This window comes from Castanea sativa, chromosome 8 (genome assembly GCF_040712315.1).
Source record: "Castanea sativa cultivar Marrone di Chiusa Pesio chromosome 8, ASM4071231v1".
NCBI lineage: Eukaryota > Viridiplantae > Streptophyta > Magnoliopsida > Fagales > Fagaceae > Castanea > Castanea sativa.
The window spans coordinates 28079941-28096378 of NC_134020.1; the positions used below are offsets into that span (position 1 = coordinate 28079941).

The 16438-nt window shown below is 34.7% G+C and overlaps 3 protein-coding genes and 1 non-coding gene across 9 annotated transcripts; all 4 read right to left on the reverse strand.

Moving 5' to 3' along the window:
• Window positions 1-674: 674 nt before the first annotated feature.
• On the reverse strand, window positions 675-2381 carry LOC142608190 (zinc transporter 2-like). Its single transcript, XM_075779907.1, has 2 exons — window positions 1743-2381; window positions 675-1216 (listed from the first exon to the last, which is right to left on the reverse strand). Exons 1-2 carry the CDS (start codon window positions 2350-2352, stop codon window positions 822-824), a joined length of 1005 nt encoding a protein of 334 aa, XP_075636022.1. The 5' UTR covers window positions 2353-2381; the 3' UTR covers window positions 675-821.
• A 1062-nt stretch (window positions 2382-3443) lies between these two features.
• LOC142608262 (zinc transporter 2-like) lies at window positions 3444-5367 on the reverse strand. Its single transcript, XM_075780007.1, has 2 exons — window positions 4661-5367; window positions 3444-4075 (listed from the first exon to the last, which is right to left on the reverse strand). The coding sequence occupies exons 1-2, from the start codon at window positions 5265-5267 to the stop codon at window positions 3681-3683; spliced, it is 1002 nt and encodes a 333-aa protein (XP_075636122.1). The 5' UTR covers window positions 5268-5367; the 3' UTR covers window positions 3444-3680.
• Window positions 5368-7466: 2099 nt separating this feature from the next.
• Window positions 7467-13534, reverse strand: LOC142605576 (E3 ubiquitin-protein ligase SDIR1-like). Of its 6 annotated transcripts, none has more exons than XM_075776992.1 (9): window positions 13406-13534; window positions 10796-10985; window positions 10590-10644; window positions 10440-10492; window positions 10100-10328; window positions 9835-9949; window positions 9224-9266; window positions 8640-8765; window positions 7467-7887 (listed from the first exon to the last, which is right to left on the reverse strand). In XM_075776992.1, exons 2-9 carry the CDS (start codon window positions 10871-10873, stop codon window positions 7762-7764), a joined length of 825 nt encoding a protein of 274 aa, XP_075633107.1. In that variant the 5' UTR covers window positions 10874-10985; window positions 13406-13534; the 3' UTR covers window positions 7467-7761. The 6 variants fall into 6 exon arrangements, with proteins under 6 accessions (XP_075633107.1, XP_075633104.1, XP_075633106.1 ...); XM_075776989.1 differs by having other exon boundaries at window positions 9224-9272; XM_075776991.1 differs by having other exon boundaries at window positions 10440-10495.
• Window positions 11790-11908, reverse strand: LOC142608476 (5S ribosomal RNA). Its single transcript, XR_012839506.1, has one exon. It is a non-coding gene; the product is annotated as a 5S ribosomal RNA (ribosomal RNA).
• Window positions 13535-16438: the final 2904 nt, after the last annotated feature.

A 16438-nucleotide genomic window follows, 5' to 3' on the forward strand; every position in this document is an offset into this window, starting at 1 on the left:
TTAACTCAGTACCCAAAAGGAAAGCTGTAAACTTCAATTTGACTTATTGTTGTCAAATACTATTATGATCTACGTAGAATATCCTCCATTCTATGGCCCATGACTGGCTCAAGCCCTATGCCATCACTTTTTCTTTCCATTTTTTGGCTACAATTTGCCATCGCGTATAGTACTAGCTTGCTCTCCAGCTTAATTACTACTGGTCCTAGTTTTCTATCTTTTTGCTTACAAGAGCAGGGTGACTGAGGAATTTGAACCCAAGTTCTCTTGTATAGGAGAACTGTACAATGCAATCATGTTATGATCACCGTCACCTTAGCATGAATTTTAATGCAAAATTTTATGTCTAAACTCTAAAAATACTTTTGGGTTTGATATTTACCTTATATTTGAATGGGAGATGTAAATTCTGACCACCCATTTCCTCTCCTCTTCCACACCTTCGTCTGCTCCAAACAAACCCTTAAGATTAATTTGAATTAATTGCTTGGTTTGTCTTTCCATTATAGTTGTTGTTCTTATGCCACTCATCTGTTAATCCATTCTGGGTTCGACATGGCCAAGGCTAATTTGTTAAGCTGTTTAAAGTTACTTTAGGAATAAGGAGATAATTTGAGGAAGTAGCAAAAAAATCAGCTTATTATCCACAGTGCATTAGAACACATATACATATATAACATAGAGGAGAATAACCAAAAGGAAGTGATACTTTTTTAGACTTAGACAGAGTGCATACACAGGTAATTGGTATAGCCAATAAAGCCAAAGAAATTACATAAATTATTATCACACATTTAAGAAAACCCAATATAGAAGATGTTTTATGAACCCCAAATCATCACAATGGCTAGAACGGTCACTCCAAGAAGCACAGCAAGAAATTTGTAGAATGGAGTGTCAAAATAACATTCAGATTGGGGTGTGTAGCCTTTTGCCATAAGATGGTTGATGGCAACATAGACGAAAACCCCACAAGCAAGGCCCATTGAGATAGCATAGATCCAATTAGCTGTTTGTCCTTGAGTTGTGGCATCAATAGCAATGCCAATCCCAACTCCAACAGGGCTAGATATAGCAAAAGCAAACGAATAAGCCGCAGTTGACAGAAATGGCCTCTTTGGTAGCATCCTGAGCAATGCTATGCCCATTGAAATGGCTGCAAAGACTTTGTGCAAGGATATTGTCCACAGATTCTTCCATGCATCAGCCTCAGTAGCTGAAATTTAGTTGGGAGGGGTTGTAGTTAAGTAATTAGCTAAACGAAAACACTACTCATTCAAACTAGCAGACCGGAGATATGGGTTTTGATTCTTTTGAAGCAAATTCAGGTATATGGGTTTTACAGGAGCTAAAAACAACATACAATAATAACAAATCATGAAATAAGCTTAGTAAAACAGAAAAAAGATGGATCTAGATATGCTTGCCTAAAATACACAGTACAAATGTACTTGTTTAGAATATCTTACAAAGATGGTAGCTATGTGCTTTTAAAATAATTTATATACTCAAGTGTGATATGGCTAGATATATAAGAAGCAGTCTCTATAGGTTATTATACCACTTACAAAAAGAAAAGGACACTCAAATTTATAAAGAAGAAAAGCTATATTCGATGATTTCTTCAAACCAAATCGCCAGCCACCCTCTACTTTTCCCATCACAATAACTTGACACCACAAACTAAAAAAGACAAAAAAAGAAATATACGTATACACAATATGTATGAATGTATCATCTACCTGAAACTCCCACAGCAATACCCTCAAATACTGAATGAAAACACAAGGCGAGGATGAGTAGTAAGGCGTCTCCAAAAGAGGTTGTCTTCAAGAACTCTGGGTTGACATCAACATGCACCTCTTTAGGTTGCTCCTCAGGTGTCCTTCCTTCTTCCAAAACCAGAACTCTAGCATCTCTTTTGCCACCACTTGTAACATGAGCCACAATGCAATCAGCAAGCAGGGTGAGAACATAACCTGCCGATGCTAACATGAATGCAAAAGGGTATGTTTTGGTCGTGAGGTCTGCAAAGGTCCCAGCTGAATCACTCAAGAAATGAATCAGAGAGGTTGCCAGGAAAACCCCACCAGCAAATTGCGTTCCCAAGAGAAGAAAGCTTTCGTTCCATCGGAAAAAGTAGGGAGAGACCCCAAATGCAAAAGTGCTTACTAGTAGGATTATCAAGCACCATACTTTAACAAGAATCAAGTGCTTTGAGTGCAAATTTACTTGATCGCTGCTGCTCTGATCATTGCCACCTTGACCTTTGATGAGGGATAATTGGAGGACTACGAGACAGAAAAGCAAAGTAGTTGACTTCAGGGTTTTCAAAGAAGAAATGGAAGCCATAGATGGGGTTCCAAAAACTTTCTTGATATTGTTTTGGTTAGGTATGTCAGTTATATAACAAGGTCTTTGAAAATAATACTACTTGGATCTATGCCACCGAGTTTTTGTCTTCGTAGTACAGTTTTGACTTTTTGAAAGATTGTAGGATTGTACTACACACCCTTGAGGGTTAATAGACGGCCCAACCAATAAACTTAGATTTTAAAATTAGACAAAAATGCAATTAACTTTTGTTGATTTTGCGGAAAAATTATTTTAATTTTTTAAGTTTCAAATGAGTTGTTTTAATCCAATAACTTTATCTCAAAATTATTTTAATTGGTTATTTTAGTACAAAAACTTTACCAAATAACCATTTTAGTTTTTTCTTTTTGCGAGAATGACACAATCTATAACATTCGCTCATGATAAGATATCAATCGGAGTTTTTGATGTAAACAGGAATTGAATTCAAATATTTTATTCAACTATAAGAAGTTTTATCAGTTAAACTAACTGAAATCTACTAATCATTTTAGTTCTTTAAATTTGTTATTTGTAGTCATTTTTGGTGAAATTTACCCGATTAAGTGAGTAATGATTTTTGGCAAAGTTATCAGACTAAAGTGACCAATTTCAAACTTAAAATTTTGGACAAAATTAGTGGGTGTAAATTATATTTTTGCCTTTATAATCAACAATGGCAATGATATTTACCTTATATTTGAATGGAAGATATGTAAATTCTGGCCAATCTTTTTCTCTCCTCTAGCTTCCACATCTTCGTCTATTCCGAACATACCCTTAGATTAATTTGAATTAATTTCTTAGTTTTCTTTTCCATTCTAGTAGTCATGCATATGACACTCATCTCTGTTAATCAGATTGTGAATCATGAAATCAAATCCACTCTAGGTTCAAACATGGCCAAGGCTAATTTGTTAAGCCCTTTAAAAGTATCTTTTTTTTTTTAGAAACAAACACATGAGAGAGAGAGAGAGGTTTTAACACAAAGGCACATCACAACTTCACTCAAAAGTCATAGTAACTTTTAAAGGAGGGTGGGGCAAGTGATACTTCACACAACAAACTCTCTTAAACAAAAAATTAACTTCTTATTTACAATGCATTAGAAGAAATACGTATTAGCAACAACAACAAAATAGAAGACATACATGTAGAAAATATAGGAGAGTAACCAAAATTTAAGGAAGTGATACTTTCTCATACTTAAGACTGAGTGCACACAGAGGTAATTTAGTATAGCCAATAAGCCAAAGAAATTACATAAATTATTTATTATCACACATTCACACTGTCAAACAAGGAAACCCAATATAGAAGATGTTTTATGTATCCCAAATCATCACAATCGCTAGAACGGTCACTCCAAGTAGCACAGCAAGAAATTTGTAGAAGGGAGTGTCAAAATAACATTCAGATTGGGGTGTGTAGCCCTTTGCCATAAGATGGTTGATGGCAACATAGACGAAAACCCCACAAGCAATGCCCATTGAGATAGCATAGATCCAATTAGCTGTTTGTCCTTGAGTTGTGGCATCAATAGCAATGCCAATCCCAACTCCAACTGGGCTAGATACAGCAAAAGCAAATGAATAAGCCGCAGTTGACAGAAATGGCCTCTTTGGTAGCATCTTGAGCAATGCTATTCCCATTGAAATGGCTGCAAACATTTTGTGCAAGGATATTGTCCACAGATTCCTCCATGCTTCACCCTCAGTAGCTGAAATTTATTTGGGAGAGGTTGTAGTTAAGTTTGGTAAACGAAATCATAACTCATTCAAAGTAGCAGGCGAGAGATATGGATTTTAAAGCAAAATACAGGTATATATGGGTTTTACAACAGCTAAAAACAAAATAACATACAATAATAACAAATCATGAATATAAGAAACTTAGTAAAACAGGAAAGGTCTGATCATGATATGCTTGCCTAAACTAAACAGTACAAATGTACTAGTTTACAATCTCTTACAAATATATATAGTAGCTAGGTTCTTCCAAACTTATTTACAGACTCAAGTGTGATATGGCTAGATATATAAGAGGCAGTCTCTCTATATAGGCTATTATATCATTTACACAAAGAAAGGGACACTCAAACGGTCAAACTTATAAAGAAGAAACACTATATTACATTCAATATACAAACCTAATCGGCAACCACCCTCTACCATCACAATGACTTAACACCACAAAGTAAAGCAAGATGATGAAATTCGATGGACATGAACGGAAAAAAAAAAAGACAACGTTCCAAGGAATATATGTATACACTATACACAATATGAATGAATGTATCATTTACCTGAAACTCCCACAGCAATACCCTCAAATACTGAATGAAAACACAAGGCGAGGATGAGTAGTAAGGCGTCTCCAAAAGAGGTTGTCTTCAAGAACTCTGGGTTGACATCAACATGCACCTCTTTAGGTTGCTCAGGTGTCCTTCCTTCGTCCACTAACAGAATTCTAGCTTCTCTTTTGCTACCACTTGTAAGATAAGCCACTATGCAATCAGCAAGCAATGTCAAAACATAACCTGCCGATGCTAACATGAATGCAAAAGGGTATGTTTTGGTAGTGAGGTCTGCAAAGGTCCCAGCTGAATCACTCAAGAAATGGATCAGAGAGGTTGCCAGGAAAACCCCACCAGCAAATTGCGTTCCCAAGAGAAGAAAGCTTTCGTTCCATCGGAAAAAGTAGGGAGAGACCCCAAATGCAAAAGTGCTTACTAGTAGGATTATCAAGCACCATACTTTAACAAGAATCAAGTGCTTTGAGTGCAAATTTACTTGATCGCTGCTGCTCTGATCATTGCCACCTTGACCTTTGATGAGGGATAATTGGAGGACTACGAGACAGAAAAGCAAAGTAGTTGACTTCATGGTTTTCAAAGAAGAAATGGAAGCCATGGTTCAAAATACTTTCTTAATATTTTTTTGGTTAGGTTAATGTTAATTACTACTGTATATAACAAGGGCTATGAAAATAAAACTACCTGGATATATGCCTCTCCTAGTTTTTTTCTCTTTGTAGTACACTTTTGACTTTGTGAAAGATTGTAGGATTGTACTACACACTCTTTGAGTGTTAATCGACTGTCCAACCAATAAACTTGGAAATTTTAAATTATAATCGACGGTGGCAATGCTTGTCTTGGGCTAAGTTTGCATAGATGCTTGTGATACTTGCCAACCCGGGCAAGTGTCCAGGCTCGACTCCAAGGGTACTAAAACCAAATGCTAGTTGTTTAATATTAAGAATATATACGTGATTGCCGAATAAAATAATATAATAAAGTTAAGTGTCTTGAACGATATAATTATTGATCAAGCATTCTTATTCTTAATTAAACGGATAAAACTCGGTTATAGATTCTTCTAAAAATAAAAGGGTTTCCACTTAAATTTAACAGGATAGTTACATTAATAAACAAGTCATGCTTGAATTTAATTAAGGAAATATAACACTATTTGTACTTCATGGTGAATGCAACCATACGATACCCCTTAGACAAAGCTCATTTTTCTTGTTTTCCTGGTATATATAAGACAAAAAACGTAAACCTATGGAATCTATTACTGGGGTGATTGTGATCAACATAGTGAATGAAAATATATAAATTATGGAATAAAAGAATTATTAAGGATGTCATTTGTCCTTTTCAGGAAAAACTAATGATGTCAACAATGATGAAATTAGATGGAAATAGCTAATGTCCACAACTCTTAACTAGGGGTGTGCATGGGTCAGGTTAAGGGAATTTTTTTACCCAATCCACCATGGTAGGTAAAAAAAAAATCAACTCAATCCAACCTATCACATAAATCCAACCTATCACATAAATCAAACCCAACCCAACCCACATAGGTCAAGTTGGGTCGGGTTGAACCCATAGGTTGGACAAATTTTTGTTATTATTAAAATTAAACTGAGTATAAAAAAATATAAATATAAATATAAATATATTTTAAAAACCCAAAGATTAATATCAATGTAACTCCTTAAAGGCAAACAATACTAATGACTAAACAACAATAGTAATTTACTAGGGTTTGTGTGAATTAATTAGCTTTTATATAGGATAGCAAGAGCTAGTTATTTTAAAAAAAAATTTATTAATTATATAATATGTTCTAATTATATATATTAAATATAGGGTGGATCAAATCGGGTTTGGCGGTTTTGAAATTTTATGATCCAAACCCAACCCAACCCGCTATCAAAAAAAATTTGTAACCCAACCCAACCCACCAAGCCTTAAAAACCGACCCAACCCGACGGGTTGGGTTGGGTCGGGTCAGTTTTGGCTGGTTGGCTGCACACCCCTACTCTTAACCCCTCTTAATAGAGTTTTTTTTTTTTTTTAAATCATCGCCTTCTTTTTCAGGTATAACTGTAACCTAGCTCTTGCCTAAATGCTTAATGTTGGGGAGGGGGGTGTTTATATATGAAGGCAGTACATGAGGCCCCCTCAATGTGTATTTTGTTTAAAGCTCAAATGTGTATTTTATATAAAAGAAATATTACTGGAAGTCCTAAAAACATTTATTAACTAACTATTTTTAAAAATATTTTATAAGAGAAAAAAAACAATTAACTTTTTTGATAATTTTTTATATTTCTTATAAAAGTTGTATCAAAACTTTCTAACGATTATTCTTTAACAAATGTCCAAAAAGCATATTTTAGCAAGACCCTTTATTTAATTCTTGAGACTATATAATTGATAACTTGGATGGTTCCTTCTGAAGGTCACACCTCACAAAGGATTCTCCAAGATAGATGCTAATGAGTTTGATAAACGGATTTGCTATTGGGTATTGATGATTATTTATAGCCTGTTCTTTTTCACTTTTTGATGGATAAAGATTCTTTGCAGTCCATGCGGCCATAAGTTTGATTTCTTTGAAAGATAATTAGTATTTAATATTAAAAAAATATTAAAGACAAATAATATCAACTAAAGGTCTCAACTGCAGCCAATAGGTAGCATGTGACCGATTCAGAGCTTCAATAAGCCACCCATACTTTCATCTCAAATTATTAAATTAAACAAAAATTAAATTAAATTAAAAAAATAAAAAATAAAATAAAAAGTCAGGCATACATGTCACAAGTGTGACAGGATCACATGATCTCTTCCAGTCCATAACCAGAGTTTTACACACAAGGTCAAAATATTAAAAAATGAACTATAAGAAAGAAATGTGTAGCTCAACAATATTGATCTAAGAATAGAATACTAAAGTATCTCTTTTTTAATCATGGGAAAAAAAGAGGCATGCTTCATGCCTAAGTTAAGAAAATGCCGAGACTGGAACTTATATACATATGTAACTAAAGAGTATATTATTTTTAAGCAAAAGACAATATGGTAAGCTAAATATATACTTGACTGAGTCATTAAACCATGTCTGAACCATCTGATTCACTCTCCCTTCTATCCTGCCATCCCGATCCCACACTAAATTTACAAACAGGGCATGTGCCTTGTTGCCGCAGCCATGGATCAATGCAATTGGCATGAAACTGCCAAACAAGAAAAAAAAAAAATAATGAATATCATACGAATCAATTAGATATGCTATATCAGAACTGTTTTGTGGATTTCAGAACTCATTGTTTATGCAGCAGAGCATAGCATCCATAATAATTCAAGATCTTGAAATATGAGGGGAAAAAGTCTGGTGAAATTAGAAATGCTAAACATCAAGATTCAGGGTGCAATATTTCGTATATGCAAGCATAATTCCTAAATCAGGAGATTATTGTAAAAGAATGCATTAATAATTAATTTGTGGTATGAGTATCTCAATGACTCTTTGTATATTGTGTGTATAATTAATGAAAAACTAAGAAGTAAGAAAGCTACAGTTGATGCTTTTGCTAACCATGCAAACTCTAACACTGTTGTCTCCTCTCTTAAGGACAATTGCAGGCAATTGGTTACCTGGATTCCGCAGTTGCATTTTAGCCATGTCTACAGAGAAGCAAATAAGAGTGCTGACTGCCTAGCTAGATTATGATTTTCTCTAGATGTGCATTTTGTGTTGTATTCCAGTCCGCCTGAGGACTTAATCTCTATTTATGAGGCTGATTGCCATCATTTGTACTCTAACAGGCTATGCCCTGAACCTATCTTTTCTGTTTAGCTTTATGAAGTATCCTCTTTTACCCACACAAAAAAAAAAAAAAAATACTGTATATATTCTTAGATTTTGGAAATGTGCGACTCGTTAGCTAATAAAGTGGACCAGATTCAATATGGACAGTGGAAGAACCTGATGTAAACATGGCAAGCTACGAACTAGCTCCCCCATATTAACTTGCTCCAAGCAAATGCTGCATGTCAGTTCATCATCTGGCCCCCTGATGCTCCCATCCGCCTTTCTAAAGTCTTGCTTAGTCTGCTTGCAGAAGAGAAAATAAGAAACTAAAGATGACACTAAAATGAGAGTACCTAATAATTGAAAAACTATTCAATATTCCGGGTGCAATTTTCCCTCCTCTCTCATGAATCACAGGTCTCACCCTGAATTTAATTAGCAGAACCCATTATTATGTGAGATGAGGGAGCATTTCTCTCGAAGTGCTAAATAATTACACCTAATAATCATGAAAGAGCACTTAATTCCACAAACTGATTTGGCAAAGCTCACAGGGATTCCTACCACTTTAATTATGGACAGATACTGTGATGACTATAACTGGAAAGTAGTATCACATTTCAAAAGGAAGAATCTTTTAAATGTAAGTTGTTTGTTTCTTTCCCTGGGCCATTCAGTGATTTTCTAATGAGCATGAATTATCCCAGGCATTTTTGTAGTGATTATGCAATCAAAATTGTAAAAGGAAAAGAAATTACCTCAGCTGGGCCTGAAGAAGATGATGCCTGTTGCCATGATGAACTGTGACTATAAATAAATAAATTATTTTAAATTATTGCCATTGAGTTGTGAAAACAAAATAAATTTCTACACTCCTGTCTCAAAATAAATTTCTATATACAGCATTTTCGGAGGAGAGAGAGAGGGGGGGGAGGGGAAGCATTTTGTCCAAGCATTTCAGGAAGAATGCATTCCTTTTCATCCAGCTTAGTCAAACTCTGATACAAGTGTTGCAAAGAAAAGAGGAAACTTTCTAAGGATCTTCTTAAAATTAATTAGAAGTCAGTAGTAAACTAAACAAATTAAAGTCATAGCCGACTAGCAGTTGAATTAGTTAAACTACTACTCCAAATTACTACCCTTTCATAAATTTAATTAATGACATCAGAGGTTCATTCCACTCTTGACCATGTATATCATCATTGTAATGAGCAGTTAGTACATAATACTAAGACTAAGACAAGGTTCAATACTGAATTGATGATGACATAATCTATAGAGACATCCATATACTGAAAACTAGCTATTAAAAAAAGTTGCAATATAATTAAAGACAAACACATTCTCACCCACTCTCTTTCAAACTTACTTCTCTGAGCCAGCAACTCTGTACTTGTGAACAGGTAAAGTATTTATCTCTTCCTCACTCATTGAAGGAGTGGTGGAAGTATTATCAGAATCCAATGCTCTGAGAGTATCATAATCTGCAGCAGAACAAGCAAAACAATTCATCCACAGAAAAATCAAAAACCAAGCATTTCTCGGGGCATCTGCATGTGCACCATCAATTTTCAAGAGGTGACCCTGTCATACTCATACAAAACCAAAATATTATTTAGCAAAAACTACAATACCTAGATCATCAAACTCTCGGTCAAGAAGTGCAAGCTGGAGTCTTAGTCCTTGTAATCGTCCTCTTGTTGCAAAAGCTATTGATGGTGGCATGTGTAGTCGCAGTTCAGTATGACCTAGCAAGCCACTGGCTGCCGCAGCATGAGCCCGGGCCTGAGCTTGAAGTTGTTGACAAGTTGCATACATCCTTAGGATTGTGGCCATCAAAAAGACACCCACAACTAGCCAGATCTGCACATATAGACACAGTGTCCAAGCTTAATTGCTGTGTAAGTTTTATACTTCAGAATCACTTAACAGAATTAGAAGTATGCCCACAAGTAATGCTTGGTGACAACATACCAAAAAGTTTGGTGACATCTGATTAGAGTTCAAAATCATGAAAAGCAAAAGAACTGCTGAACAAAGAGGTAATGGTATGGATTAAAAAATACATTTACAAAACAATAAACATCAAGCGAGGGAATGAAAAAATGAAATCAAATACATTACCTGTGACAAGAAAAGCAAGTGAGTTGGTATTAACCGGCCGCACTGTGTGCATGCGCTGATAGGAAGAGGTCAAAGGACAAAGAATCAACACAGTGACCAGCTTACAATCACATAAGCTAATCATATTATCTGATTGAGATACAGGTAAAAAATAAACAAAAATAAATAAATATTGCAGAAATGAGCACTGGCACATGTTAACATACCATTGCTGGTGGTTCAGGAACAAATCCTGGAAATCCACTTTCAATATCTGCTCTACTCCCTCGGAAAACAAAACTCATGGTTGATGGTTTCAAAGGTTTCAAGAATTCTTCTTCCTCCAAAAAGTATCAGATAGTATGAGAACGCACTCAAATACAGCAAGTCGTACAGTATCTTGCAAAACTATAAAAGCTGAAATGTTCCAAGATATATGTATTACTAATAGGAGCTAAATTCTAGTGCAGTTGCTACCATATAATAAGGATTTAGCAAATCTAATAAAGTTTAAAACAAACACAAGAATCAATCATGTCTTAACATTGAGCTAAGCATACTCATTAAATACATGTCAAGTACAATTGAATCTATAAAAGTTCAGCCTACAAAATACCAAATGAATAAATGAACAGAATGCACAATGATCCTGCAAACACATTCCACTTAGAGAATAGAAGCGAAAGAAGCAAGAAGTTTAGCTTCTACTTCTTCACAAAGATTAAACACAAACATACATTCTAAAATCTTAAAAGTCTATTAAAATTGCCAGATACAAATTCACTGTATATGACAGATTCACATGGATGCAAGCAAGTGTTTGCCTGCAGTTTATACACATGCAGTTAGAAATCTTATTCCAACACTTTATGTGAGTGATTAGTATTTGTCACAAACTTCCCAAGAACAACCTGAAGAAAATTAGACTAGTAAACATGGTGGTGCCATGTTAGTTGTAACTTGTCCAAATAAACAGCAAAAGCTTGAGCGGCACATGGGCATAGAGTATGGAAAAGCAGAATTCACATTTATCACTGGCCCAAAGCAAGCACAACAATGTTAAAACATAGTAATACAGATCAAGTATGGATTGGGCTTGTCACAGAATCACTTTTCAAGAAAATTATTGTTCACAGGTTATTACTCAGACACTGACTGCACAGAAGCACTATATTTGCAAATTCAAGCATATCAACACAATTGTTTTTGATAAGTGAGAAAGGCGTGCAACACGAGGACTTCCCAGGAGGTCACCCATCCTAGTACTACTCTCGCCCAAACACGCTTAATTGCGGAGTTCTGAAGGGATCCAGTGCATTAGTGTTGGTATGATCGCACCCGCATATCAACACAATCAAAAGAACAGAATTGGCATCCAGCTAGTGGTGACTACTTGATGTTCAAAAGGATATGTGAAGCATAAGGAGCTTTTGAAACTAAAGGGAAAACCATTTCTAATCATCATAAAATGAGTATGGGCATTATTAAATACAAGAACAAAATGTAAACTAGGATCTGAGCCTCAAAACCAAGCACTAGCTCTCGGACTCTGTACATTTATCAGTGGAACAATATTAATAACATACCAGCACCCATAGAATAGGCCTACATAGGAGATCACTAATGCCAAACCCAAATCAATAAAGATGCTTTACTAGCAAGATTCATGATTAAAAATCTAAAGCATATCCTCCCACCTGTATGGATAAATTGGATGGTCAAAATATACTTGATTTTTTTTTTTTTTTAATATTATGTCCCAAAATCTAAAGTGGGATATAGCTGTTGGATCCAGTATTTTTATCAGCAGCAACTCATGCCCCAAAACGCATGAGATGGTTCCATACGTTCACGCAGTATATTTACATATAAAGAATCACAAACCATAAATATGCTGATCGCCATTCAATTGGAGGAAGCATGATAATAACAATGACCCAAATCTATCAAAGCAATTCAAAACGAAAACCATTTTGAGACTTACTTAAAATATAGCAAGAGCATGACTTATCAGACCGTTAGACCAAGTATTAAAACCAGAAGACAATTCCTAAAGCTAGATGCCACCTCTAGTTTCCTGCTCATTACTAATTAATTATTTTATCAAAAAGATAATGCCAACTCTCCCCCGATTATTACTAAATAATTATTATATCAAAAAGACAATTATAGGTACCAATTTATCTTCTCCTAAAACAAACCCACCCAATTGTTCTTTTTCAAATTCCAAAATGGTGAAGCAGTCAAAAGACAATGATTTTAATATTGCCTACTGAGATCCACACCCCAATTCCAAATCTATAAAATAACCAAAGCATTCTAATAACCAACAAATGGGGAGCACTGGAATTAGCCTAAAAAGCAAAAAAGAACTCATTGACTCCTTTTATTCCCTAGTATCATTTTCATTTCATGCTCTTGACCATTGCTCCTTTTAGTCCCACTTTCATTAATGTAAACCATATATGGACCATAAAAACATAGATCTAATACATACTGCAAATATATAATCATGCAAAGCAATAAACACGAAATAAAGCCATCAAATTTATTAGAAAAGAACAAAGCTTTGCTCATAGAATGAACAATAAAGAAAAACCAAATACAAATTTTAAAGTCTTTGAATTTCTCTACACCCATGCATTAACATTTTACTACACAAAAGACAAAAGACCCACATTAATTGTGTCATTCTCCAAATTCCCAATATAGTAAAAATAAGAAGAAGAAAAATTTGTTTTGGTCCAATTTTCCCGGAGATTTTGTCGGCAACCAAACACATTCAGTGTGTGTGAGTGCAACTATGCAATGGCAAAGGAAAAAAAAAAAACACTTACAGTTACAGTCACGGACGCGAATAATGAATCAAAACGATGAGTCGTTCATAGGATTCGGATCAGCTTTTGTTTATTGTTGGACAGAAAGAGAGAAATTTTGAGACTTTTTAATGTGGGAGAGATCGAAACTCGAAAGTTCTCAACTTCAAGGGTGTAGAAGCTTTGACACGTGGACTAGCTTGGGGATCGAACCGCTGATACGACTTCTAGAACATGCAAGTTGGTACCTACGCCGTTGGATTGGATTCATGGGTCCTAAAGATCGATCTCATGTCAGCAGATTTTTACCTTGGATTTTTTGTCTTTGGGGTAAAGTGGGCCACATGGGGTTGGTTAATCTGGGAGAATCAGATTATGGATAAAACGCTCCTTAAACGTTGGCCATAAAAATTGCCAAGCCAACGAACAAACTTGCATGTAGTAAGTATATATTTTTTATTTAGGGTTGGGATGTCCCAATTTGTTATCCAAATTATATAACTTACTTCATTATTTCCACAATGATTTGTATAACAACAACAACAATAATAATAATAATAATTATTATTATTAGAAATGAGTCTTTTGAAAAAATCATTCTATATAGTTAGAAGAGTTGTGATTTAAATAATATTTTAAGATCTCATAATTATTATATTAATTAATGTGTTGATCCCACATATGTGAGAAGGTGATTTCATGAAAGGGTTCCATTGAATAGGGCTATGAATTGGGGAAAAAAAATTTGGACTAGAGAAATTACTAAATAATTTGTATGACCCTTTCTATGTTTTAATGAAAAATTATATATAAATATAATTTTTCACATTTTTCAGTATTTGGTAATATCAGAAAAAATAAGTTAAAGAAAAACTATTTTTTGTTAATATAAAAAGTAAGACTTATTTTTAGAAATTGTTTCTACTAAATTTATTTTAAAAAAAAAAAACTCTATCTTAGAGTAAGCTAAATAAAAGAAATTATACAATCATTTTCTAGCTTATTTAAAGCTGCTGCCAAAATAGAAAATGAGATTATTTTATGAAAAATATTTTTTTGAAAGATAAAATATTTTCTAGAAAACATTAATATCGAAACAAATAAAGCGTGTCACAATTTATTAAATGATTTCTAGAACTTACTTTATGTTTGGATGGAAGAAGAAGTGAGAATAAACAAAGGGGAACTAAGTATACTAAGTTTTAATATATTATATATTCTAGCCACCTTACTCTCAACTCTTTTATTCTCCTTCTCAAAAAACTCTTTTATTCTCCTCAAAAAACTCTTTTATTCTTGCCATTTATCTCCGTTTGTTCCAAACATACTTTAAAGAGGACATAGGCTGCGTTTGTTTTAGGTGTAAACAAAATTCGGAAAATATTTTCCACCACCAGGGGTGTTTGGTTTGGTCGAAAAACTAAGTCAAACGGAAAATCATTTCCGTTGACTGTAAAATTAAGCCTCTGATGCCGTAAAATCGTTTCCCTTTCTATTTTCACTTCAAACCATTTCCAGAGATGTGCAGAGAGAGAGAGAGAGAGAGAGAGATCGCACCCCAGTCGCCCCGCCTGAGATCGCGCGATCTCGCCTCCGCCGTTCTCGTTCTCATTCTCATTCTCGCCATCGTTCTCGTAAGCCCATCTGTTCAAACCTGCCCTCGCCGGAAGTCTGGTTGCATCCCACCACACCCATCCCTGAAACCCAAAAAACCCATTCCTCAAACCCACTCCAACGAACCCACCACTCCGCGAGATCGAACCCAGTCGCCTTTGCCACGAGATCAAACCCAGTCCCCTACGCCGCAAGATTGAACCCAATCGCACCGGACTCCCTTCCTTCTTCTCTCAATTTGACCGGATTTGATGAATTTTTTTGTTGGGTTTTGTTTGTTTTGTGTTTATCTATTGAGAAATTATATTATATATTTGTTTGGAAGCTGAGAAAATGTGAGCAACTAGTAAAAAAATGTGTTTTCTATAGTATTTTCAAGAATACAACCAAACACCAAAAAATATTTTTCAAAGTATTTTTTAAAATGCAATCAAACACTAGAAAATATTTTCCTTTCCCGCAAATATTTTCACCTGAAATTATTTTACACTGAAAAATATTTTACACTGAACCAAACGCAACCATAATCACCATTTAAATACGCTCTCATTTCCATGTAGAAGAGCAGGTATATATACAAAATCTTAATGTGAAGCAAGCTTTGTGAGCATGTAATAGTTTTTTTCAATATAAACTAATGGACTAAACATTTATCCCAAAAAAAAAATTATCATTATTGATATCTAAAGGGTTTTGCCAATAACTGCAATTCATTTTATTTAAACCCAAAAAAATAATTTAAAAATATAATTGTGAGATTAGGTAAAAGGTCACTAGGGAAGTAAAATTTGCACCGAATAGACTATGAAATAAAACCTATAGTTTTTTTTAAATAGCTAAAATGATCCCATCTACCAGAACAGGAGTCAATTTCATTTTCTTAAAACAAAGCCGAAAGCTAGCGAACTGGGTCTAGCTGTGTGTTTCTTGTTTCTTGTCAATTTGGTCACTAGCATAGTACCCTTTGTGTCGGTCCACAGATGGGACAAACTCACTCACCCCCTTATCCTAAGCTTTAAATACTTAAAAAATAGTTTTTCCATGCTTTAGCCTTGAACACGTCACTGAAAGCTGGTTCAGAGTGCAAAACACAGCTGGCCCATTTGCATATTATTTTCTATAAAGAAATGCGATCAGTTTGTAAACATTTTACTGCATTTGCGGGAAAGATTGCTAAATTTGGTGCTATACAAATGTGTTTATAATTTTTTTATATCCTGAAGCAGTGTCAACCTACTAACTGAGATGTTAGGTAATGGCAATACGGGCCATCGGAAATATGATGACTTTTTCAGTAGGTTGGCATATTTGGGGAAGTAAGCAAAAGCAAGGTATGACTCTCTACGGTTCAACCACTTGATAATGATGCCAAGTTCTAAAAGCTGTGTGTGACTGAGTTGGCTGCCCTTTATTATATTATATATTAGCATGTGTCACATT